This window comes from Serinus canaria, chromosome 5 (assembly GCF_022539315.1).
Source record: "Serinus canaria isolate serCan28SL12 chromosome 5, serCan2020, whole genome shotgun sequence".
NCBI classification, from domain to species: Eukaryota; Metazoa; Chordata; class Aves; order Passeriformes; family Fringillidae; genus Serinus; species Serinus canaria.
Genome location: NC_066319.1, coordinates 1,289,720 through 1,316,252, shown reverse-complemented (window position 1 = coordinate 1,316,252; position 26,533 = coordinate 1,289,720). Strand labels below are relative to the sequence as shown.

Sequence of the window (26,533 nt, the reverse complement as noted above, 5' to 3'; positions counted from 1 at the left end):
TTTTTCCTTGGGTAAAATGAGTGCCTGATATAAAACCTGTCCTCTAAAGCCAGAAGACCTCAAGTCATTTATTAAACCAAAATCTCCATTGCAAGTAGATGAGCCAGAACAGTAGTCAGGGAACCCCAACAGCAATTTCTTCTTGTTGTTTTAGAAGTTCTTAACAAATATTTCTGAGTCAGACAAAGGACTATGCTAATGAGCCTGCTGAGCTGACACTGCCTTTCCACAACTTTTTGAGACAATGGCCACATTTTCTTCTAAAAGCAACTCTCTCATTGACAGGAAGGCTCCAGAACACATTCTGCATCTCAGAGAGAAATAATTCCTCTAATTGCATTTTCTGTTTGACTTCAAGCAGTATTTGAACAAAGCTTTCACTCCAAAATGTTATGGCATTGTTCCACAGCCTTTCTTGTCACATCCTTTTCCACTCTTAACATGAAGATTCACATGGAGCCTCTACCTGCTCTTGCAGCAAGCTGTTGTTCTGTGTGTTGGGTGTCTTTAAGTGCCCCTCACCACAGCTCAGGTGAGATAGCAGGATCTCTTAGGAGCTGGAATGGACTTAGGCAGGCTTTAGGCTTTCATTACTCAGCCAGAATGGGGACTCCATCAATTCCCCCTGCATTGACAGCTGCTGAATTAATTGGCACGTTTGACAAGGACAGCTATTACCCCGTGTTCTTCTGACAGCTGGGCTTGAGATCAGGAATTTGTCAACTTCCCTTCACATAGGCTGCTGCAGGAACAGTTGAATAGATCTGGTGAGGACATAAGAAAATTTCTCCCCACCCCAATACAATCTCAACATCTGGTGATAACCTGAACCCTTAGTAAAGTTATGGACTTCATGACATCAATAAGCAAGCAGCAATGCCAGAGCTGTGCTGTAAACCATCTCCTGACTGGGCTGACAAAGCATTCAGGGAGTCAGAAAATTAATTCATTGTCATCAGGAAAGTTAGCACCTTTCAGTAGTGACTTTCTATGTGTCCTTCAAGTGATGCTTATTGGGGGGGAGTATTTCAGGTTTGTCTGAGTCTAGGGACTGGTGTTTACACAAGTGTTGATCACTCAAACTTCACCTCTCCGAAGACCAGGACCCAGCCTGAGTTACAGTAGGATGTGAATAGTTCTGGGCATGGAACACTGTGCTGGGAGCCTGTGCTGCTCACTGGCCACCACTATCCCATTTTGAGACAGTTCTAGAGCCTCGTTCTTCATGTCCCATGGCTGCTCTCAAGAGGCTTTTCTGGCCTTTTAAGACCAGATTAGAAAGTGATGTGGTATTTTATAGAAAACAGCATGCAGACATGCTCCTGCCCAGAGCTGGCAGAGATTCACTGGCCTGACAGTCTTACAGTCTCCTTCCTCTAGTGATGCCTCAGGGTTCAGCTTTTCTATGTTTCACATTCTGTGCTGCTTTAGTGGGTGGGTCTGAGCTTCACAGGAGGGGATGGTGAGCTCTGTGCACAGAGCAGGGAGACAAAACAATTCCTGCTCCAGCTGGGCACCAAGGACAAATGATCCAAATCTCAGCCCAAGAGCACAAACCCCATGGGCTGGAGAGAGAAAAACAAGCAGGATGGGACTGCCTGGGCTAAAGCTGGGATGGGACAATGAACTGCAAGGTGCAAATGGAGCAGAGCTGATCCCAGGGAGAGACCCCGGGAGTGCTCGTGCATTTTGGGGCCATTTTGGTTCATCTTGGGTGCAGCCCTGGCTGGGCTCTGGTGCTGCCCAAGGTGGGTCCATGGAGGAGATCCTTTGGATAAATCCCTGCTCTATTCTTTAGCTCTGTCCAGCCTCTGCTCTAGGGCAGCCTGCACAAGGCCTCACAAGAGGGAGATACCTGAGCCAGTCCCCAGCTTAGTGAGAGATCATCATTTTCTCCCTGAAGAGCAAAAGCCAAGCTGTGCCTCTGCCCCCTCTGCTCCCCTTGATGCCTTAGGATTTTAGAATTTATAGTTTTGAAATCCTCTACTGCATTAGTGCATAACTCCAAACTCCATGCAGAGTGTGGTTAGCTGTCTTCACATGGGGGTCAGACAGAACAATCCCTCTGAGCCTCTGATCCAAAGACACCCTGTGGCCTCAGGCCCTGAGAAGTTTAAACAAAAGTGAATTGGGGGTAGGGGGAACTGGGGGAATGTGACTTCATTACCTGAAAGTGGAATTGGAGGATTAAGCCCTGACATGTTACTGGACCAAACTTTTAATTGTCTGAAAAACTTGTGACCATTATCCATCTTGATTGCAGCCTCAGCAGCTTTTGACTATGCTGTTTGAAAGCCTTTGATAAATATCCACTTTATTCTCTTAATCTTGTCTGGCCTCTGTTCTAGGCAGCCACTCCAAGGCACCACTCTCTGCTGGGCACAGAGAGGGAGAAATGCCCTTGCCAGGAGATCCCCCCCAAGCCTGACAGGAGGGCAGTGGCAATAGACTCATCCTCACAGCCTAAAGTGCTCAGAAGCAAATCCTGAGACACAAAACTCCATTAGGTCTAGAACTCAGCACCAGTCAGGCTTAAAAGTTAGTTTGTCAACAATTAGGATATGCCAGAGCTGTTAGAAAGTAAAGGCTTACCACAATTCTGTAAAAAGGAAAAAATAAAGACATGCCAAACTTCCAAATTCCCCAGCTCAGCAAACAGGTACCAGCTACTTGGCTTTCCCAAGACCACGAGGTAAATTAGGGAGAGATATGCCTTGAGGCAGCCCTGTGGTCACAAAGCAAGTCTCTTTTTCCTTTAAAGAAAATGACATTATTTTTTTAAATTTGGAGGGCTGGGTATCAGCATCCATTACCCTAAGGATGGACATGAAGAGACCACCAGGTGTGTCACTGTCATATTTTCTGAAAAATCCCTTCGCCAGGATTTCTTCTCCTGGGAAGCTGAGAAGCCTCAGAGAAAAAATAAAACAATAATAATCTGATTGCTTCTCCTTGTTTTGCTGCTTCGGAATGTGGTTGGAGATTGTTTATCCAACAGGTGGTTGTTTGATTGGTTCCATGTGAATTGTTTTTTAATTAATGACCAATCACCATCAGCTGTATCGGGACTCAGGCAAGAGTCATAAATTTTTCATCAGTATTCTTGTTAAGCCTTCTGTCTGTATCCTTTCTCTATTCTTCAGTATAGTTTCAGTATAGCTAATATAATATAATATAATATAATATAATATAATATAATATAATATAATATAATATAATATAATATAATATAATATAATATAATATAATATAATATAATATAATATAATATAATATAATAATTAGCCTTCTAAGAACATAGATTCTCAATTCCTCCTTCATCCTGGGGACCCTGAAAATACCCCACAGGTGGGCTCTGGAAGGGACTGGATGCACAGGGAGATGGGGCTGGCTGGCTGGTGGCTGTGTGAAGACAGAGTCCAAGCCTGACCTCTGGCTCCTCTGGGCAAGCAAAGCATGGCTCTCCATGCAGGTGACCGACATAAACCCTTTGTCCTACAGTTCTGCCTCCATTCCCTGAGAAAACACAGCAAAGAGGAGCTGCTGCCCTTCACCCATCAGCCCTGGCTTAACTGTGGGCCCTGAGACCATGCCAGCATTACTTCTGGAAATTTTTGCTCTTTTAAAGACAATGATGCAGCCAGGTTTTCATTTGCACCTTACTGGTTGCGCTGGGAAGTGGTGCACAGTCCAGATTCAATCACCCAAGGCTTGCTGAAAAGGCACAGAGGAAACACAATTGTGCTGCTCATGACTCTCGAGGGGAAATAGCTGGGACCAGCTCATTTATTTTCTTAGACCAGGTAATTTGCTTGTGGCCAGCAAAACCATTTTATTCAGTGCATGGACACGTGGCTACCACAAAACTCCTTTAGCAGGTAGTCCAAGAAAAGTAAAGTTAAAAAGGTTTTACAACACAAAAATCCAGCAGGAAAAATCTGGCAAGCTCAGTCCCACAGATCTTGTAGGAAAAAAGTGCCCTGTGGTAGTCAGCTGTTCTACTTTCACAGCCAGGGGCTGCTCCCCTGGACAAGGTGATGCCTGCCTGCCCTGGCTCAGACAACAAAAAATGGAGCCCTGGACTCTTGTTCTGCATTTCAACCCAAATAAAATTCCCTAAGCTGGGGCAAGGATGCAAGGGGAGCAACTTTCTCATTGTTGCTACCTCTGGCTGAAAAGCTGGTCAGTGATAAACTGCAAAAAACTGGAAATGTGCAATGGACAGAATGTACCCCACTTTTTGCAGATATCTGGTGATATCACCTCCAATTTAAAGGGATATTTTTAACAGATGATTCAATCAGCAAGCAGAGAAAGTTGCAAAAATTAAGTGCAGTTTAATGGTGAAGCATTTCCATTTCTGAGGCACTACCTTGAATTATGCAGCAGTGCATCACACTAACTTTCAAGTCAGAGTGACCTTTCGTTAAAGTATATTGAAATAATCTTACTTTATAAAATATGGGTTAGGGGAAAACCCCCCAGCACCTGGCGCACATAGATTTTGCCATTTCAGAAACTTGTCTTGCCAAATGAAAAAATACAGCCTTGTAGGTGTTCATTAGCAGCAGAAGTAGCATGGGGATCCATACTTACAGCTAGTGTGATCAAAATGAAATGTTAAATTACCTAAGCAAGAACTGCTCTGGTAGATTTCTCTTAGAAAAAAAGGATGGTCAGGTAGGCATAGGCAGTAAGATTACCTTTAAAATGTTTCACTGTAGACCTAAAATAGCTACCCAGCTTTGTTAAAAAAAAAAAAAAAAAAAAAAAAAAACAAAAAACGAGAGAGAAGGGGAGGGAGAAAAGAGAGAACATAATTTCCAAACCCTTGGCTTATTTTTAATTTATAGTCCTTGGAAAAAAAATAAGTGGATAGCCCAATCATTTATGTGCCTGGGCAAAAGCAATACATCTATATAAAAGTGCAGTGATATATTTCTGTTGCTGGTTTAATGTGCTGCTCTGTGCCCTGTGTGTTCTGATTCATTGGAGAGCAGCAATCATGTCGACAGGAGCTGTTCTTCAGCTCCCATCAGCGACAACTAAAGGCCAATTCAAGGTTGTGGTGGGGTCATGAATCTAACACACTCACTGATGGAACAATTTTCCTCCTGCATGACACTGTTGGTGGGACACAGAGGGAATGCACAGCAGGTTTGTCTTGTTTCCTCATCCTGCCTCCCCTCTCCCCACCCCGTTCCTCTTTTTTTTGTTGTTGTTTTTAATTTTTGGCGGCGATGTGTGCTGTTAACAAGCAGCCTCTGGAGAACACGGAGTCAGCAGCATGGGAAATAAGAGGAGAGGAAATTTCTAAGCCTTTAGGAAGCCAGCATTCTGCTGGCCTCTGTGCAGGGCAGCTCAGCTGGATGTGGAAGCTGGGTCCACCCCGAGACAGCATGGGCTGAAGACGTGAATAAAGGAGAGAGGTGCTGGACCAAACTCCACAGCGTCTTCACCTCTGCTCCACCACCCTTCGAGTCAAATAAAGAGGCATTTCTATCCATCTGTAACTGCACCTGAGCTGCTGTCCTCCTGTGGTATGGAAATGGGAGCTGAATTTTGCCTGGCAATATTATTTTCACACATTGGAGCTCGTAGGTGTGAACTTCCACTGAACTTGGCACAAGGTTTGCCCAAGCTGAAAACAAAAAGCCAACTCCCATTGTTATTTCATTTGTGTGTGTTGCTGAGAGAGCTGATCTTGGAGGTGCTGAGGGCTATTTCATTCTTGTGTCATTACCTGTCACCACAGGGCTGCTCTGGTCTAAAACAACCCTCCAGGCCAAGGTGAATGCTTATACTCAATGCTCTGTGTTCCCCATGCCTGGAAAGCCAAAATCCCAGCTGAGAGCTGCAGTGGATGGGGACAGCTCCAAGCTTTTCTGTCCATCACACTGCCTCCCCCGTGTGTGACACTATGGGCACCTGGGGCCAGGCCAGGTGTGCACCAGGAGCTGCTCAGGTGTGAACTGGAGCTAAGTGGGGCTGGACAAGCCCAGCTGGAAGAGGGGTGATCTCTCCTGACCCCAGGAATTGTGGTCACCAATTGTTGTGGTGTTGTGAGGGTTCCCAGGATGAGGTGAGAGATGAGAATTGACTCCAAGTTCTCAGAAGGCTGATTGTTATGTTATGTTATGTTATGTTATGTTATGTTATGTTATGTTATGTTAAACATGATATGCTAAAACTATACTAAAGAAAGAGAGAGGAGAAATCAGAAGGCTGGAAAGGAATGATAATAAAACCCTGTTATAAACGCAGGAGTTCAACACAGCTGGCTGTGATTGGTCATCAAGTAAAACCAATTCACATGGAACCAATCCAAGATGCACCTGTTGGTAAGCAACCTCCAAACCACATTCCAAGCAATCAGATAATTATTGTTGACATTCCTTTTCTGAAGCTTCTCAGCTTTGCAGAAGAAAAATCCTGGTGAAGGGATTTTCCATAAAATATCACTGTGACAAGGGATGCTCCACAGGGCTTGGGTGGCAGGGCCTGCTCAGCAGTGCTCCCTTCCTGCTGCAAACACAGTGGGCACCATGAGCAGGGAAGGGAGAGGAGATGTCAGAACCCCGGACATTCCTCTGGCTGCCCTGGGTGATTTGAGACCCTGGCAGGGGGCTCAGAGACCTTAGCACAGAGTCAAAACCAGCTGTGCCTTTGATTTTAGCCCATAGAAAAATTTGCCAACTTTGTGTGAAGAGTTACAAGCCACAAGGGTTTGAATAGAATGATAGTGAATTTGTCACAAAGTAGAAAAGTAGAATTTGGGAGATTTAGAATGGGGGTTCAAGAGGCAAGATGGAGGAATCTGGGCGTGTCCTGTCCTTCTTCTCCTTCTTGTCCTCCATCTCCTGCTGTGATGGTGGCGTTTCTGGATGGGTTTAGAGTAGAGACAGACTGTCTAACACAGGTGATAAGTATTGGAAAGTTATAAAAAGCCAACAGCACCCCAAGGGCAGAGACTGTGCCACAAACCAACCTGCCAGTCAGACCTCAGCAGGTCAGAGCAGGAATGTAACAGATAAGAGAAAATAAACAACCCTGAAAAGCAGAGCTGAGGAATCTCAACTTCTTCTTCAGTTGTGGGGCTGGGAAAAAGACTCTTTAATACCTTGGGAGCCATTTCAGCAACACAAAACCCGAGAAGGAGCTGCCAGCATCCTGAGAGCAGATCAGAGATCTCCCTAGCTTTCTAGGGGATTTCCTTCAAAAATCAGGGGGTTTCCCTCCTTGTTTTGAGCAGCTTCAAAGGCAGGTGAGGCCCAGTCTGCCATTTCCCTTTGGTGTCCAAGAAGAATTCCCTGGTAATTCACACGGACCCGTTTACAGGAGGAGAGGACCTGAGTGTTTCTGTGCTGCTGTGGCCTTTCAGACTTTGCAGAGCATTGGGCAGGCTTCCCAAGAGCATTAGCTCTCACTCACTAGCTCTCAGGTCCTGCAGCTGTACACAGCTGTGTCTAAGTATCTGATTTTTAGTTTTTTTCTTAATAGTGCTGTAGTTGCTCCTGATCAAGCTGACTGCAGACAGGAGCCCAGCAGGAGCTGGTGTCACCATCCTCTCCCATGTGTGCATGTGTCTGTCCCACCACAGGAGGAGAAAATGAGGGGTGGAAAACCTCCCAAACCCCAGGCTTTAGCTCTTCTTTGGGCAGAATATTTGACCATATTGATTTAATTTGCATTAAAAATGCTTCTCTGGAAATGAAAGACTCGCATCTGTCTCATTATTTCAGATCTGAGCTGGCAACTGAGTTAATATTAAAATGACACATGCACACAAATCACATTTCCTATGTTACAAACAACAGGAGCAAAGCGAATATACCAGCATTAATAATTTACCTTTTGAGCTTAGCCCTTCTTTATTTTTCTGAAACCTCCACAAGCAGATTGCCATTTCCTCCAATTTATTCATTATTCAAATTCAGCCAACAGTTTAAAAGAACATGTTTACCTAACAGATAGCTTGCATTTTGCTCCCATTTTCACTTCTCAGTATTTGTAACAAAGTGTGAGTCACAATTGTGTAATTAAATCACATAATACAATTCCTTTTCCTCAGCTAAATAAAAATGTAATACTTCTAGGGGAAAAGTACTGCCAACGTGTCTATAAAACCAAATTCCTGCAAATAGCTTTGTCTGTGTCTGAATTTCATCTACATTCATTCTAACTAACAACTCAGCTGCTCGGATGTTTAGCAAATAATCATTAAAACAGGCAGAGCAGCTTTATTTCCTTGCTTCTCATAAAGAATGAAGGAAAAATCCATTTGATTTTCTTGAGCCATCTTTAGCTCCTTCTGCCACCCAGCCACTGCTTTCCCCCGGTCCTGCAGGTGACATTAACAGCAACAAAAAAGGCCACTGACAGCAGCTGCCTTCCAGCTGCCTTTTATTCCCTTTTGAGCAGCAGCCCTTGGGGTTTTGCAGCTCCACGGGGAAAGTGAAAGCCAAGAGTAAACTAGAGAAACATCAGGAGAAGAACAATAAATCTTTCACACCTCCTCTCAATTCTCCTTTAGCAGCTTTCATTTTTCTCACCCCCATAAAAACCAAGGGGTTTTTTTTTCCTTCTGTTTTAGTTACTTTTTGTTAATTTCAAATAAAATTCTTCATTTATTTCAGGGCTAACCAGACATGAAGCCTGCATATATAGAAGCTTAAAAATACACCAGGCAGACCTTTTGCAGATCTGATTTTTAGCTGAGCTCCTGGCACTCAGAAGTCTCTGCTGCCATGGTAGGATGCAATGAACCCCTTTCCATGAGCCCTGGAAAGGCAGCATCCCTCCACCTCAGGCTGCTCAGAGCCTATCCAGCCTGGCCTTGGATACCTCCAGGGGTGGCACAGCCACAAGTTCTCTGTGCCTAAGCCTCACCACCCTCACAGAAAAGGAAATCATAGCAGTTATATTTTTTTTAGCAAATATAACATGACACTCTCTAATTTCTCTCATTTTCTCTGATTTCTGCCAAGCTGGACTGAGGTGCTGCTGAATGAATGTAAAATTTAACACCAGTTTGCACATGTACAGCTCTTGGAAAAAAAAGAAAAAAAAAGGAGTTGCAGGGGATCTCTTCTTGTAAATCCATTCTGACTCCAAACAGCAGCACTCTCTGTATTTTTGGAGGAGACAGAATAGATTTAGAAAGTGGCTGCCTATCGATTTATTGTCTTTATGCTGGACATAGGTTTTTATTAAAGAAAGCAGATGCTCAATAATGTTAACTAGTAATGGGAATTGACTTTTCACTAATTGCACAGGACCTGGCATTAATACACTTTAATAGAAAATAGGCTTGTGCACTCCAGATCAATCCAAAAGTTTTTCCTGAGTACGCTGCAGACAAAGGGCTCCAACAACAACACAGCTAAATAAGACATTGTATTTATTCACTTATTATTCCTCCAGTTATTGAGACAGGGAAATACCTCCAGGGAATGAGGGAAATGCTTTCCCTCAGCTGCTTTTCCACTCCCTGTGTGCTCCATAGGGCTCAGTATTTCCTGGTCTGCTGTTCTGCCCCATTTACCTAGTTTGTAAACAGAGGAGCAATTTTCTCTGCCTCAGGTACTGTGGGATGCAGGCAAAATAAATGTTTTGGACATATGACATGAGAAATAAAGCCATTTATCACTTAATAAAAATATGTTATCATTGCTATAATTATTATCATCATGATCACTATTATAATTCATATTGTTATTAATATTATTATATTTGCTTAAAATGCAAATGTTATAAAACAAATTCTCTGTATGTTTAGTTTCACCATCTGGCTTCTCATTAGAGGAGCACAAGGGGATTAACAGCACCAGGGGCTGAGCCCTTCTGTGTTATCTGGGGTGTGTATCTCTGTGGGGCTCAGCTGCCTCCTGAGACAACATCATGAAACCCTTTTTCTGGGGCCAGGCAGGGGAAAGCCAGTGGGCACAGCCAAAACCAGTGCATTTTCACCCAAGTGGTTTAGAACATTCACTGAAGTGAGGCTTGCTCCCAGGGTGCAGTTAACAGGTACTTTGCATTGCCTGCCAGGCACCTCCAGGAAAAAGATGAAGACAAATGAAGCAGGATCAAGACTCAGTCCCTGTCCCTCTGAAACCCGTGCAGGAAATGAGGCCACGTGCTCTCACAGCAAACAGTGGTTCCAAGTGGAGCAAATTGGAGTCCCAACCCTTTTTAGGCACTATTACCAGTCCAATAAGGCAGCTAATAATAAAGGATTGCTGCTTTATTTCCTGCACTTAAATAAAAGAGATTGGCAAAACCTTGCTAATCATTTCTGATGCTGAAGCACTATAGCAGCAGACAGGCTGCTGGAGAAAGGCAGGAATTTCCAGCAGGTTTGGACTTCTGAAGGGAAGGAAGGAGTCCATGATTTCATCTGAATGAAGTTTGAAGCACCCTCATCTCTACAACCACCCCTCCCATAGCTCTCAGCTATTTTAGATCCTCTTTAGCCTTCTCTGAGGCAGCTGAAGGAAAAAGCCCCATTGCCCAGGGTCCTGGCAGTGATACAGGGGGTGGCAATACTTTGTCCTTGTTATAAAAGCATGCTTGTGTCGCAGGAAAGTAATTTTTAGTTCTGTGCTGCGTGTGGGTGGCACTGCTGCCATGGCTGGGTTCCCAATGGATGGCCCCGAGATGAGCTGGGCTACAGCATGGCCATGCTGCTCCCTAGGAGGGGGAATCAGCTCTGGAAGAGGAACTTCTCACTTCTGAGAACTTCTGGCTCTCCTCAACACTCCTATCAGGAGGCAGCCAAAGCCCAGAGGGAGAGCCCCTCCATGGGAGAGGGGATCCCCCAGTTCCCCTCAGGCTGTCCCCATGGCTCCATTGCTGCCATGGGGATGATGCCTTGGAGCTAGAGCAGAGGCTGGAGCAGAGCTAAAGAATAGAGCAGGGATTTATTCCAAGGATCTCCTCCATGGACCCACCTTGGGCAGCACCAGAGCCCAGCCAGGGCTGCACCCAAGATGAACCAAAATGGCCCCAAAATGCACCAGCACTCCCGGGGTCTCTCCCTGGGATCAGTTCTGCTCCATTCCCACCTTGCAGTTCATTGTCCCATCCCAGCTTTAGCCCAGGCAGTCCCACCCTGCTTGTTTTTCTCTCTCCAGCCCACGGGGTTTGTGCTCTGGGGCTGAGATTTGGATCATTTGTCCTTGGTGCCCAGCTGGAGCAGGAATTGTTTTGTCTCCCTGCTCTGTGCACAGAGCTCACCATCCCCTCCTGTGAAGCTCAGACCCACCAACTAAAGCAGCACAGAATGTGAAACATAGAAATTAATATCAGCTGGGTGCAGGAGGATGCAGGAAGGTGGGAGGTCCCTCTGGCCGTGTTTCAGGCTGAGGTCCTTTGCCATTTGGAAGGACAGGGAATGTGTTCCTGCAGGCAGCTGAAGGGCCCTCAGGGTGCAGCACATGTGTGTTTGTTTGATTCAGTTTTGGTCTGGGAGCAAAATGGGGATGAACAGCCAGAGCCACATCACCAGTGCCAGCCTGTTTGGGGCCCTGGACCTGCCTGTGGCAACAGGAGCTCACCACAGCTGCTGTGGGCTGAGGGTTTTGCTCTGCAGCTCCTCCACCCCTCCTGATCCCCCCTCTGGGGAACAGCAGCCCCTGGGTTTGAGCTGCCCAGAACACTGGAATTACCTTTTTGCTACTTGATCCTGCTGCTGGTTGTTTATGAAAGCAATGGCAGCTCAAATTAAGCTGACTGCTGAGGAAGCATGACTAGTTTACCATCATTGCTATTTAAAAGTGTGTTAAGATGCTGCTTATTAAAAACTACTAATGTATAATTAATTAATATTCTATCCTGAAGTGAACATGTACCACCATCAATCAGGAATAAAGCCACTAATATTTGTCCCCTTTCCTAAAGTGGTAGTTTATACTGGAGGAGCCCCTCTACTTGCAGTGCCAGACATGTTGCTCCTGGATACCTGCAGAAATGCAGGATAACTTGCCCCACAGGAATGTTTTATTTAGTCAGACAGCCCTTTGAAGTGAGAGGGTAACCATTTCTGATCATAACCTTGGCTTTGCACTTCTAGTAATTATCCTTTAATTGCATTACCCTATTCGAAACAGATTCGTAACTGGAAAAAACCAATTTGATGTTCCCTGATGCATACTCTGACATGCATTATTTGCTTTTTTTATTCAAATATAAATGTTGTCTGCAATTCCATCCAAGAAAAGAGAAAAGTAAAACAAAGTTGAAATGTCTGTAGCCATTTTGGACATGTGAGAAGCATCAGCAACCAGTGCTGGGTGGGAAAAATAACATTGTGGTAATATAATAATAATAATAATTAGTGGTGTCAGTGGAAAGAAGAGATGTGGAATGGCAAAGAGCTCTAGCTCTGCTCCTCCAGAAGCTCTGTTGCACATGGTGGTGTCTGAGTATTGAATAATTACTAAGGTCAATACAATGGAGTGCAGGTCCCCTTTCCTCATACCCTGTGGGACAGAACACACACTAAGGCAGAAAACTGGTTTTACTTCTTCCATCTTGGGTAGATTCAAACTAATCCAGATCAGTGGTAACTCAGACCCATGCCACTTGTACCTGGTATTTCTGAGAGAGGAGATGCACCCAGTTTGGCTGGATTAACTGCACATTACAGCCCTACAAGCACACGTGTGCACACACACACATCACTGAGATCTGACTCAGCCCTGCACCATTTGGAGCACTGTGAAGACAGAAATTAAATAAGTTACAGGTACAATGTTAGTGAGGTGGGTTCTGCCACTCTGCAGCAGAAATAGAATTTCCTAGAAAAACAGAATAGCCAAGGAGACAGGATGTGCTCAGTGGGTGGACAAGAAAGCCATGGCTGGGTCAGAGGTTCCTGGGGGGATGGAGTGTGCACAGAGCTGGGTGCTGCAGCCCCTCCCAGCAGAGAAGGAATTGCAGACCTTTCTGCAGCAGCTCCTGTGACAGATGTCCTCTGACAGCAGCCCTGCATCCTCATCTGCTCCAAAGTACAGCCAGCCCAATCTGTACTTCAAGAAGTCAGCAGCTCACAGATAAGAAATTAACCCAGGGGAGTCATAAAGCACAGGTGGCTGGCACAGGCTAGGCTGGATAAATTTGGCCTTTCTGGGGTTTTTGATAAAAGCAAAATCAAACCCTCAAACCCAATAAGAAGAAATAAAATCTTCTCTTGTGAAAAATAAAATTCTGGTTTTGTCTGGAGAGATAACCAACCTTCATTAGTACAGTTTGTTTATACTGACCACATCCAACAGAAAGCACAAGGAAAGTCATCTGTTCTGCTTGTGCCTGTCTGGCTGCCCTGTCTCTAAGCCTCATCCTGAGGGAAACTAAGTACTGAGGTTCAGATCCAGGCATTTGGCACTTCAGGCTTCCCTGGATCTTCAGGGGACAATCCTGCAAAGGTTACCCAGCATTTTATTTTGGGAATCCCACAACAGAAGGAGATTTTATTTTAGGTGTACACTCTGTAGCTGCTTTCCATGGTGGCTCCTTAGGATCACAAGATCTTGGGCACAATCTCTCCTCCTGTTTCACACGTAACCACTGAGGGTGAGTGGTGACTTTGTCCAAACAGCTCTGTCAGCCCCAGCATTTCATCCTGACACGTTTCACCTGGGCAGAACACACCTCTTTGCTTGGCTTCCTTCACTGCCCTAAGCAATTCCACTCAATCCCCAGGACTGTTATCTGGAGCTCCCTGGTGGGACATGGAACAGTGCAGCTGAGGTTTGGGGCTCCCTCAGTGCTGACAATTTAAGGAGCCTGCTGGAGGTTTGGCATCCTGCACAGGTGTATTTAACAGAGAACTTGCTCTGATTTTTTCTCTTATTTTAGAGATTGAACTGAAACTCCCAGGAAGCAGCTCAAAGATAACAAATGAAAACTAAGCCAAAAGAAAATCACTCTAATTATAATGACTGCTAAAAAGAGATGGTTAAGAGAGAAGTTCCAGGAGCATCAAAGCCAGCTGTCAAGATCCAGCCCATCTGATTGAAAACTGACAAGCAAGTCAGCTGAGAGAGCACTGCCATGTTATAAAACAGGAGAGAAGCAGCTTGGAGGCTTGAGGGTGGGGTTTTTGGTTGTTTGTGGGTGGTTTCATTGTGTGCTACAAACTTGCAACAGAAAATGGATAAAGTGAGAAGAAAAATTATTCTCACCTGGATTATAAAGTACTCTAATGCAGGATTCACTAGAAAAAGAAATAGTGAATTAAGAAAACTTATGTTACTGACATTTGCTCAAATCTTATTTTCTACCTTTAAGCCAAGTGTTTATGTTAAAGGGTTCCTCAGATGGCTTGTGAGGCCTTAAAAGCTGAGAATGAGGTAGGATCTTTGAATTCCCAGTGATTTCTCTTTGAGAATTTAAGTTGTGATGGTGCTGGTAACCAGCTTACCCAGGCTGCACAGCTGGTTCTTGGTGATACATACATACATACATACATACATACATACATATATTCTTTTTAATATGTTACTTGTTAATATGTTTCATGGTCCCAATTTAGCAGCTAAAACAATCAATTTAAAAGTAGGGAGAGCTATCAGTTAAAATGCAAGAAAGACTGGAAGAATAACAAGGAGAAATCCAGAAGATGATAGAAGAGAATTGCTTTTACTTGGGAGTGCAGGCTGGAGCTCTGCATGGAGCTGCTCTCAGGAGGATGCAGTAGGTAATGCTGACATCTGTGGGTGAGATGGAGAGCTGAGCTTGTGGCCCAAGTTGTTAATGCTGTCCTGACTAGAGCTCAGAAAGGCAAGCCACTTAGTGTGTGATCCAGATTTCATCTGCTGCTGAGTACATGCACAGGGCTACTGAAGGGAAGGAGAGAAGGATTAGGGCAATTTTCTCACCACCTGGTTATGGTGGGAGAACCAGGGAAAATCCCTCTCTTGTCTTTCCCCTATCCCAGCCTCAGGCTCGGCTGCTTCTGGCTGCTGTTGTAGCTGCTCTGGTAAAATGCTTTCCCTGGTTGTATCGAAGGTTTTCCCTGTTTGTGTGGGAAGTTTCCCATTTTGTCAGGAGAGCAGGGCCCTGCTGTGAGTGCCTCCTTGGCTACCCAATACTGCATTTCTGAGGCAATGTTCAGGCAGGAGATCCAAACCAAACTTTCACAGTGGAAAGTAAAATTCAAATGTATCTATTAAAATGTGCTGCTCTCCTCTGAAAGAACTAGCAAGCATCGCGATTTGGGGATTGGGTGCAAAGCTCTTAGCAAGCCCAAAAAGAAAATCAGTTTCTTTTAAGTGCAAATCTTGTGCCTGAGTCAGCTCTATTGCAGCCTCGTGGCTGTGGGTGACACTTCTCTCATCCTGTGCTCGATTTTTGAATGCTTCCATCAATTCCTCCCTGGGGAATCCTCCAGCTCTGGGGTCACATCTCCTGCAGGTGCACCACAGAACTCATGGACAGGTTTGCAGTAAGCTGATGCCCTCTGCTGGGTGTGAGAGACTAGAAACATGGAAATTCCCTATCACAGAGTGGGATAATGGCACAAAACTCCTTCCAGCAGTCAACTGGACAGCTTAATGGCAAGGGTTCACACCTCCCTAAAATATTGTTTTAATACATGTTGGAGGACAGCTGATTATTTGAAATCTAATTGCTGTCTATTTGATTTGAAATCTAAGAACAGTAGTTCTGGTATTGGCTTCCACATTGGTGAATATTAGATGCAATTTGTAATTAATGATCTTTGAATATATTAATTTCAATAAACTGCTCCTCTGCCATCAGCTGGATTTAAAAGAATGTATAATTTCGAGAGAAGTGTCTGAAGGGGCCTTTATTTAAAGTTGCATTAATGGCATTGGTTAGAAACCAGTAGAAAAATGAACAAAGCTTTCAGAAAGTTTGCTGAGGAGTTATTGGGGAAAAAGACCTGGATCATGAGGGACAAGTTACCATATGTCAGCACACCCTATATTCCACTGAGAGATCAGCTGAGAAATACTGGAACTGCATTTCTTGAGACAAAATACGACAAAAGAAAATTGGGAATTTTAGGGGAAAACAAATGAAAGCTGGAAATAGTAGGTTTGTGTTTTGCCATGAGACTGAGGACTCAGGCCTTGATGCTGACTGCTGTAGCTGTTTCTGTCACACACCAAGGGACAGATGTCCACTTAACCTCTCTGGAGCTCCGTCACCATGGGATTTCAGTGAGAGTTTGTGCAGTTGTCCATTCTGGCTAATATGAGTAATGCCTATGAGAAAAGGCTAAAAGGAACATTAAAACAGATCTAAAAATAGGTATGACTTTGTCACCTTACTTTCTTCTTTTCCTTTAGAAGCTTTAATTCTGACTTCTGGATTTATAAAATTACAAATTTTGTGTAGATCTGTCCATTTCCAGATCTTTCTGATGTATTGAATGGTAACAGATTCAAAAGTTAGAAGCTGTCTCATGCTGGTTACTGAAGTAATGAATTTAACTGATTAAAAAAAACCAAACAAACAGATTTATGCTGTGTCTAAGGATAAGGCTACAACATACTCCCAAAGATAAATGTCTTTTTGTAGCATAATGCTGGAAAAGCTAGTGTAAAGCTTCTCTGAGTTAATCACCTGACTGCACTATACTGTTGAGTATTTAACACAAATAATCCCAAGGGCTACTTCATTGGTTTTAAATGTTCAGCTTCACAAAGGGGCACATCCTATCTCTGGTCCGACCACCAGTTGTGCAGCAATTCTCACAGGGTCAACAGAAGAACGCTGACTTTTGAAGATGTTAAACTTGACCATTTGATAAACACAAAGTGAAGTTTGCTCTGTGTGAGAAAGCAGAGTGTTAAGGACTGGCTTGGTTTCTTACACAATTCTGGAGCTTCTGCTCAATAAACCCAAACTGATTAATGGGATATGCATTCTTCATAAACCAGAGTCTTTTATTGTCATTGATTTTTGTCCCTTGAATATGTAAACTTTGCCAAGACATAAATTTTTGCAATTGATGGCAAAAGGAATGTTTTAATGCAGCCACTGAGGTACGCCTGCAGTTGTTTCACTGCATGCAGAACTTTAAGTGGTTATGAATTTTGGATTTTATGGAAAGTAGTTCTTTCCTTTGGCTCTTTTAAAATAATGTCCAGTTTAACAGGCTTAGCTGTGAGTAATTCTGGCAGATGGGGAAGCACATGTGCTGCTGGGAGTCACATGCACTCACTTTAAATGATGACAAAATAGTTTGTGTGGTGCTTATAAAAACAGCAAAAAGAGAAATTCATGCTGTAAGCAGGTTAAATCTAGCAAGATGGTAAAGTTTGACTTGTAACAATGTCTTTTAAGAGAAAAATGGTTGTGAGGCATGTGGAACTGTATAAAAACATGCTATTGAACTTAGTGACACTACAGCCTAGGCATGTTAGGAAATGCAGCTAAATGGAAATGACATAAATATGTGTTAGGAGGACATGTGAACAGCCAACACAAAAATGTTGAAAAAACCCTAAACCCTGGGTGTCCTCAGGGACAGTACTCACTATCTGCAGTGTTAGGAAACAAGTGTTTTATTTGGCAAAGTAACCACCTGCTAGTGCAGCTGTAAAATGAGAAGCTGAATGTACCAACTTTGCACAGACTTACTGGAGGTGCAGAAATACAGTTCTAATAATGAGATGCTCTAGGCACCTTTAGTTACTGGTAGCTAGTGAACCCAAAATCTGGGATTTGGATCACACTCATCATGAAAGCCTGTTAAGTTTATTCACAGTGGGTACTGCCAACTCTGGTCTAATTAAAAAAAATAATAAACACATGGAAGTGACATGACTCATCCAGCTTTTCCTCCCTCACTCTCCTGGAAGTTACCTGTTTATATTTTCACCTGACCGAAAAGATTGCTTAAGAGATGAAACAGTGAGAGACATCCACTGCAACAGGAGCCAATGCTCTGACCAAAAAAGAGAGTCTGATTATTTTTAGAACAGATTTAATAAAAATGTAACATCTCAGTGCTTATACTCCAGCAGGACCAGCAGATGTCAGCATAACTCAAAGCATAACTTTGCATTTTGGCAAGGCAACATTCATGACACCAGAACAGAAAAAGATCTGCTGAGCACATTGCAAGATTATACAACTTTACCAAGTAAGTCTGCAAGAACTTAACAGTATTATCGAAAAAATGTGACCCAACAAACATGCAGCTCTTCCAAGTCACCAAAGGATAGGAAATTTATACAAAACACAACAAAAATATAAAGAATAAAAATGTTACTAAGACTTAGTTTATAAAATCTTTTCAATAAGCCTTCTTATAGTGTAAAAGTTTAATATTATGAGATAATGTATGAACCAAAGATATTTTTCATTCATCTGGGTTTTTCTGGTAACAGTCTAGAAAATCTTGGTTTGGAAACAGACAAATTCATTTCAGCTGCATGTAAACCTTGAAAATCAATAAAACCAGAAAAAAACAGGGAAAGGGCTGCTGAAATACTGGTTCAGTCCAATTACAGACTGATAACAGAGCAAAATTGTTTTAATTTTGTTCTACAGAAAACAACAAAGTAATAAGTAATACTTTAACACAATGTATATTACAGGTTAATTTCAATATTTTAATATGAATTCATATGAATTCATAAGGAAAACTTGACCTCAAATCCCAAGAACTGGGATGAGACCTGAACACCTAAAAGCTTTTGACTCCTTTTTAAGTGAACAGGATTGGATTTATCAGACGTAGCTTCAATACTCTGTAGAAGACACAGTATTCACTATTAATACTGCATATAAATTCCTTGAGAACTTTCCCATAAAACAGATTAAAACCCACGAGATCCTGAATTTGAGAAGGAGAAATTAGGGATACACAGAGATGGTACATTCTACACAACAATGTATGAAAGAATAGTGAGTGGCTCAGGATAGATGACATTCGAATTCAGCACCTTGTACTTGAATACAACTGTTCAGTGAGATCCTACCTGGATCAGTAAGAAAGCTGATTACAGTGCAAAGACAGCAGTGTGGTTATGTCCATCACCACACTGAAAACGACTGTGAAAGTGAGCGCATTCATCCCGTGGGTCCTGACAAGTCCCAACAGCTCCCATTAACCTAAACACTGCGTGTGCTGTTTACTCAAAGCATGGCCCACACTCAGGATGGAACAATGCCCATGGACCCTAGCCCACGTGCTTGTTCCTGATGATCTCCCCTCCCTCGATCTCGATCTGCTCGTAGAGCCACTTGCGGTCGCAGCGGCACTCGGTGCCGCACTTGTTGGAGCCGCACTTGGGGCAGGCGTAGAAGCAGCCCAGGCAGTCCTCGTCCAGGCAGTCACACAGGTCCATCCCGCTGTACAGCAGCAGCCCCTGGCTGTCATACACCTTACTCTTGGCTGGAATTACTTGCCTGTGCAATGAAAAACAAACAGGTATTTTTAGCATGTTAAAATCCCTTTATTGTTTCGATGCCAAGTTGCTGAGATTTTTTTAGGCCGGAAGGAAAAAAGGAACTTCCCGGAAAGGAGGTTTTATTTTTTGTCTTTTACGTGTGTTTTTTCACAGAGATGTGTACAGCCTTCTAGTGGCTAAGCTTTGCATCACTTCTGTGAATGCTTCCCATGCAAAACCAGGACAGGAGGGAAGTTGCTGTCTTCAGGTGCTCACTTGAACACTGTTAATTCCAAAGATACCTTACTGTATTTGATAACGTTTGTCAGTCCTAATTGTATCACCACTCTTAGTGGAGTTAACAACCGAAGTTTCTCCTGCTTAGTCTGTGCCCAAACTAAGCAGGAGAAACAGAGGGAGAGGGAAGGATGTGTAGCTGGTGAGCAGCACATTTAGTGTCTGTTTCTGTCTGGTACAGTTACACTTAATGGGATACAACACACTAATGTGATTATTTCTTGTATATTTTGACAAATAGAAATTTTTTTCTATTTTTTTTTTTTTTTTAATCAGTCACATTAGAAGGTCGTAACTTGTTATCCAGTATTACCCAATCTGGATGTTAATTTTGTTTTTCAAAAGGAAGGTAAGGTCCTAACTTGCACACTTTTGTTTACCAAGTGTAACTACTGAGTTTACAGAAAGATGATGACCAATATTTTAAATGTAGCCTACTTGATCTTACTGTATTCAAATTTATCTTATTATCAGAATTTTAGTTTATGCATGTATTAATAGCTACATCTACGGTCTGTGTAGTATTGTGCCTCACAAACAGCTTTTTGTGCTTGCCTGAAATTTGAACTGTAAGCTAACATTTTATCTTCTCTTTTATTTATCTCAGGAACGAGAGGGATCTTTAACATCCCTAAAACCAAGAACCCAATCCATACACACACAAATATCCACATAATGTTACAGGCTGACCATGAAGGCTATTTCATTTTCAAATGAAAATTAATGTAAATACAGCTAACAAATTACCTGTCTGAATTAAAGACTGAGATTTTTGTTTGCCTTCTTTTCTCTCTTTTACTGGTCTCTGGAGTGAACTCAGTCTGTCGTCCTGGGTTAGCAAACTGGAGAGACTTTAAAGCCTTAGCTGTACGTCCCTAAAGGAAGAGAAAATGTCACTTCATTAGAAATACAAATCTTAAGAAAATATCTAGTGAAGAATATTGTAATAACCTAGATCAATTCTTGACCTATGAGTCTGTGATTTCCCAGGAGGAACAACTTAGAATCTTCATGCTGGAGAACTATACCTGTCTCTGACCCCAGCAACACAAGCTTTGTAGCAGCAGTTTTAATCAATGCTTTCAAATCATCCTCCTAATCACACTGACACATAATTGAAAAACACAGCTCCTAGGATGCAACTCCTCTTTGCTCAGGGTGCAGATTCCCTGTGCCCTCCTGAACACTGCAGCCAGCAAGGCACCAGCCACATTCCAAGCTCAGCACCTGGAGAAGTGTCCTCCCACACCCGTTCATCAGTGTCCCTGACCAAATGCCATGGCCTTCACAGCCCAGACACTACAACAGAAGTACACTTAATGCACCTCAATGCAGGCTCCTTTCATAATGAGCTGCAACAGAAAATGTCTTCTTTTCCTTTTTAACTGAAGAGACATCTTTAGAAGCAACTTTTGCAGTGCTGTTTCAAGCACAGGAGATTGTTGTTTGCAAGGCTTGAATAACAGCTTAAAATACCAGCAGCAGTCTGGTATTTACATGAATTTATAAGTAGAGGCATTTTTACAAAACTTAGAGGCCATATTATTTAATTAGAGAAGATTTTAAGGTTCTCCAAACAAAGGTTTATATACAGTAAAATCCTGTACATCTAAAAGACTACATCCTTTCTTATTTCTATGAGAGAAAATTTAATTTATGTGGTAGTTATATGAAGTGTAATAGCTTGCAGAGTTCAGAGAGGATGGAAAAACTGATCCATATACTTACATCTGGATCCAGCCTTCTCCTTTGTCGCTCCTCAGGTTCCACATCCACACTTCCATTGATTATCTGCATACACTTGGGACAAAGTTTCCAGCCAGGAACAAACTGCCTTCCAAACTTGGCACTCAGAAAAGCTGCATCGTCCAAGTCAATTGGTCGCAAGTTTTTCTTTGACAGTTTTCTGTGGATGTTAAAGGGATCACAACAGGATTTTTGTAAGTCTTCAAATCTCTCGATGTAAATTTTGGCATGGTGGAAGCAGATTGTGTTGTTCTCTGACAGGGTTATCCCAGTCCTCAGCTGAAGCAGCAGGAGGTCAGATGAAGAGATATCTTGTTTGGTCTTGAAGCCAGTGTGACGGGTGTAATAGATCTTATGGCACTCACTGGTAACCTGGAGCTGAACTCCAACTGAACAAGGATCCATTCTGCTTTATCAGAACAACTTAGCTCATTTATTTTTCCCAAAATAAATCTTTGAAGCCTTTGGGAGTTTCTGTGAAGATCACCCTAGAGAAAGCATTAAAATCAATCAGATTTGCAGGGGAGACTTTTATCCATAAGCCTGACATACTGGATTTAAATAATTTAAAAAACATGTAAAGAAATTATAGCCTTCTAGTCCAGATAAAACTAAAATTTACTCTAGAATTAAACCATGAATTTTCTATTCCTTTCAGAGGCTTTTTTTTTTTTTTTTTTTGGCTAAAGTAAGTATCTATTCAAAATGTTTAGTAGCATGACTGTCTCAAAAGCAATCTGGGAGCAAGGTGGATGAACTGTTCACATAGATCATTGGTTTTCCTGGGGACCCCCCACTTTTGGGACAATCCCTGCTAGCTAAGACCTGACTGCCCCCAGAAGGTGACTGCTGATGGCTACACAATTCATCTAAGGAGTTTCTAACGGGGGAAAAAAACTGCAGAAGGTGGGCTGGCTGGTGTCAATCAGCAATTCCCATCCAGCAGCACTTTCCTGAATGTGTATCAGGTGCAGGTCCACACCCTGGATCAACCTGAGCCTTTCCAAGGGCCAGGGTGGGCTATGCACCAAGACTGGCAGTTCCAGATGTGTGCATTTCTGGGGTCATGTGGCTTTTGTGTGCAGCCCTCTGTTGGGCAGTTATTTCATAGTTAGACACTAATACCAAATTATATTACCAAATGCCAAGTAAGCCACTGCAGACTGATGTTGGAACCCTGGTTGCTGACAATTTCAGACTTTCTGTACTGTCACTGACCCTCAAGAGAACACTGCATTTGACCTGAGGCCCTGGAGAAGGATTCCAAAATGGAATGACAGAACTGGGATTGTGGGTGTGCAGTTTGAACGGAAATGTGTAATAACACAGGGTGGAAAACTTAAGAGTTTAAGGGTTTAGAGTACAAGATGGAGGTTTTAGGGCAGTGGCTAGTCCTTCTTCTTCACCTTCTCCTCCATGGGTTTGGGTGGTTTTGTGTAATTGGATAAAAAAGCCCACATTGTGGGCACGGGTGGTTGGTTATTGGGTTAAAAGTAACAATAATTTAGGTCTCACACCCTGCTTGTTGCTAGCCCAGTGCTGGCCCTAACACACCAGAGCCTGAGCCCACTGTGCACTATTTTCCACCACAGTGTAAAAAACAAACTTTTACCAAACGAAAGGAATCACTTGCTCTCAAATCCTCCTAGAACCTCAATTACAATGTGTGTAGTTTAATTGGGATGTTTATGTTCACCTACACCCTGTTCTGCAAATACACCCTGTTCTGCAAAGGCAAAACCCAGAAAAATGGAAAAGCAGTCTACTGGTTGTGTCTGGGAGAGTCAAATTTTTCACAGTAGCTGGTGTGTGAATGATTTTTCAATCTTTTTTAAAAGACCACCTATCAAACTTCACCATCTTAGTGAACCAGCTCTAATGACAATCTTTTATTATTAGCTGCACAAAGTTTGTGTTTCAAGCCAAGGTAATTGGAGCTGTTAACGACCAAAGTTCACTGCAGCCGAGTTAACATCTGAACAGCAATCCAGGCAATACCAACTAACTTTACTCAAAGAAGTTTGTTACATCCAACCTGCTTCAAGGGCTAACCTGCATTTCAGACTGATTCCTGATGTGGAAGGTGGGGTTGAGAAACCCAATTTGTCTTCTAAGGAAAAAACCCCAAACAAATAATTATTACAACGTCTGGTATCTGTACTATGCTGTGCGGTATTCCCTATGTGATATTAAACTGCACAAAAGCACAACTGTCACCTCGCTTTGTTCAAACGACACTACTGCTGACGGAACACGGGGATCTCATCCATTAATCCCAGCAATTCTCGATGGGAGCTGCAGCGCGTTTCTTCCCCACGTGGGAGGAGCACACGGCTGCTTTTGCTGTGAGTTCTCCTTGGCGGAAAGAGGAAAGTGCGGAAACCCCAACCCCCCGAGGTTTGTGCGTGCACCAGCGCTCGCCGCACACCCGAGCTCCCTGAGGGGCAGCACGGCGAAGGAGGAGCCCGCCCCACGCCGGCCTAGCAGTGTCCCGGGCAAAGGAAGGCCTGGCCCTGCCGCTGCCGGCCGTGCAACCCCAGAGCCACGCCGCTAGCTCCCCGCCGTGCCGGTACCTGCCCGCGCTGCGCGTCCCGCGGTGTGCGTTCCGCCGTGTGGGCCGTGTCCCGCCGTGTGGGCCGTGACCCGCCGTGACGCTCCCGGCCTGGGCTCCGTCCCTCCGCGCTGCCCGGCGGGCCGTGGCCATCAAGGGCGCCTCACCACAGAGCCCGGGGGCGGCCGGAGCGGCGCTTCCGCCCGGCGGACGGCCACAGCGACACCTGGCGGGGCGGAGGGGGCAGCCCCGGCCTGAGGGGCCCGGTATTTGCCGGCGTTTCCCAGTGTTTCCCGGTGTTTCCCGGGGCCGGTGCTGAGCGAACGCCTCCGGCGCGGCCGGTGAGCGGAGGGCCGCAGCCCGCTGCAGGCTCCGCCGGGCTGCAGAGCGGCGGCGGCGGGGCTGAGGGAGACCGGCACTGACCGGGGCCGGGGCCGCGCCGGGACTCGGGAGTTGCCTGTGCTGTCCCCGGGAGTGCTCCGTGCTGTCCCGGGACTGACCTGTGCTATCCCGGGATACCCCGTGCTGTCCCGGGTGTCACCTGTGCTATCCCGGCAATGCCCTGTGCTATCCCGAGAGTGCCCTTTGATATCTCGGGAATGCCCTGTGCTGTCCCGGGTGTCACCTGTGCTATCCCGGGAGTGCCCTGTGCTTCCCCCAGATCCCTCAGGCTCTGTTGCTCATCTCACCTCAACCCCACAACCACTTCTCACCAAAGCTGTTCTTTCTTTTAAATAAAGAAATAAAACCAAACCCCCTCAAATCTGTCCCTTCATTTAGGGGAAAAACCCAACACAGCCTTTGGGTCACCAGAATGTCCCTGAAAAGTCTGTCACTCTTTTTTGGTCACCAGAATGTTTCTCAAAAACCTGTCATTGTTTTTTTGGTCACTAGAACATCTCTCAAAATCTGTCACTCTTTTTTGGTCACCAGAACGTCCCTGAAAAGTCTGCCACTCTTTTCTTGGGTCACCAGAACGTCTCTCAAAAATCTGTCAGTCTCTTTTTTGGTCACCAGAATGTCTCTCAGAAGTTACTCTTTTTGGTTGGTTGGGTTTGGGTTTTTTGGTTGGTTGGCTTTTTTAAAATAAATACTGCTGTGTGTTCAAGAGGTACCTTGGTGGTGTGGTGGTTTGGGGGTTGGACTGGGATGATCTTGAAGGTCTCTTCCATCCTTCAGGACAATAATGGATTTATCAGGGAGGAGATATGAAATTTTGACCTGCCTTCATTTGGTCCATGTCTAAATAGTGACAGCACACCCTAATTGTTCTTGGATTAGAACAAAGTTAGTTCTAGAGTTCAAAGTTTAGTTTTAGAAGAAACAGAACACAGTTGCCCTAGTAAGTACCTTAAATTTATAATGTTTCAAATTATGATGGTACTATTGATATCTAAAGTAAAGCCTCTTAATGCCCATACAAAGGTTTTGTTGGTTTAACTAAATAATTGCTTTCCAACAGATCTCCAGTGGGTGTTGATAGCAAGGAAGCTGGTTCTTAGGGCAAATACAGAAAGGCATGGCAAGAACCTAAAAAAAAGAATTGTAGTGAGCCACAGGAGTTGGTGTAAGTACCAGAACAGTGAATTCCATGGGGTTTCATAGCTGTGCTGACACTTAGTTCTAAAGAAATCATTTGGGACTGAGATGAAGCAGCAGTTTGGGTAATGGAAGCTCAGCTTTATTTACCCATAAATATTTGGGTATAGAGCTAGGTGCTCTCTTGAGACCTAGCAGTAGGTTTTTATCACTTTGGTATATTTTTGCTATGTTTTTATATAATAGAAAATGAAGTACTGAAGCAAGCTGGGAACATGGAGGAGAAACATCACAAAAAACCCGAAGTAGCAAAGTGGTTTTTGTGTTTGGTTTTTTTAAAAAGTCTGTTATTTACAGTAGCATTTGTCAGTACTAGGAAAGAGATCAGGGAGAGGGTATTTTCATACAGAAATATGACACTGAAATTGCCTTTAGAATGCAAGACTCTAAATCAGGATACCTTTTTACCTAACCTTTTGAACAGTGTTGAAGAATTGGTGGGATTGTGGTCTGAAAATAATTAAAAACATGTAGAGAAATTATTTTATCCCTGTTTCAGGAGGTACCCAGGGTTCTAAAGCATGGGAATGTGAAGCTTTAATATGTGGGAGTAACATCATGTAGTTTGTGCCATTTGCTGTTTCTCCATCTGACCACTAAAGAAAACCATTGTAAATTCCAGATATTAAATCCTGCAGTGGGTCAGCAGTGACAGAGAGACTGTGAAGTGCTATCATTCAAGAAAGCCTCAGTGAGGCTGCTTCTGCTGACTTGTGTGTGGCTTAGGATGAAATATGTGGAGTTAATGGAGGGGAATAATTCATGAGAGGAGATATTTGAGCTACAGGTTGTGACATCAATTTGTATTACATAAATATAGGAAGAGCAGTGAGGTGTGTTCACTTTTTCACTGTTAGTGTCAATATGTGAGGGTGACTGTATGGGGCTGCTTCCAGGTTATTTGGGAATTAACAAATCTGCCAGCCATGGATTTAGACTGGTGTTGGTTGATCACATTAGCTGTCCTCTG

General features: G+C 43.7%; 1 protein-coding gene across 1 annotated transcript; it reads right to left on the bottom strand.

Annotated features, from left to right (window-relative positions):
* Positions 1-17,942: 17,942 nt before the first annotated feature.
* ARL14EP (ADP ribosylation factor like GTPase 14 effector protein) lies at positions 17,943-24,139 on the bottom strand. The gene is made up of 4 exons (XM_009097045.4): positions 23,987-24,139; positions 21,396-21,901; positions 20,415-20,542; positions 17,943-19,389 (listed from the first exon to the last, which is right to left on the bottom strand). Exons 2-4 carry the CDS (start codon positions 21,816-21,818, stop codon positions 19,161-19,163), a joined length of 780 nt encoding a protein of 259 aa, XP_009095293.1. The 5' UTR covers positions 21,819-21,901; positions 23,987-24,139; the 3' UTR covers positions 17,943-19,160.
* Positions 24,140-26,533: the final 2,394 nt, after the last annotated feature.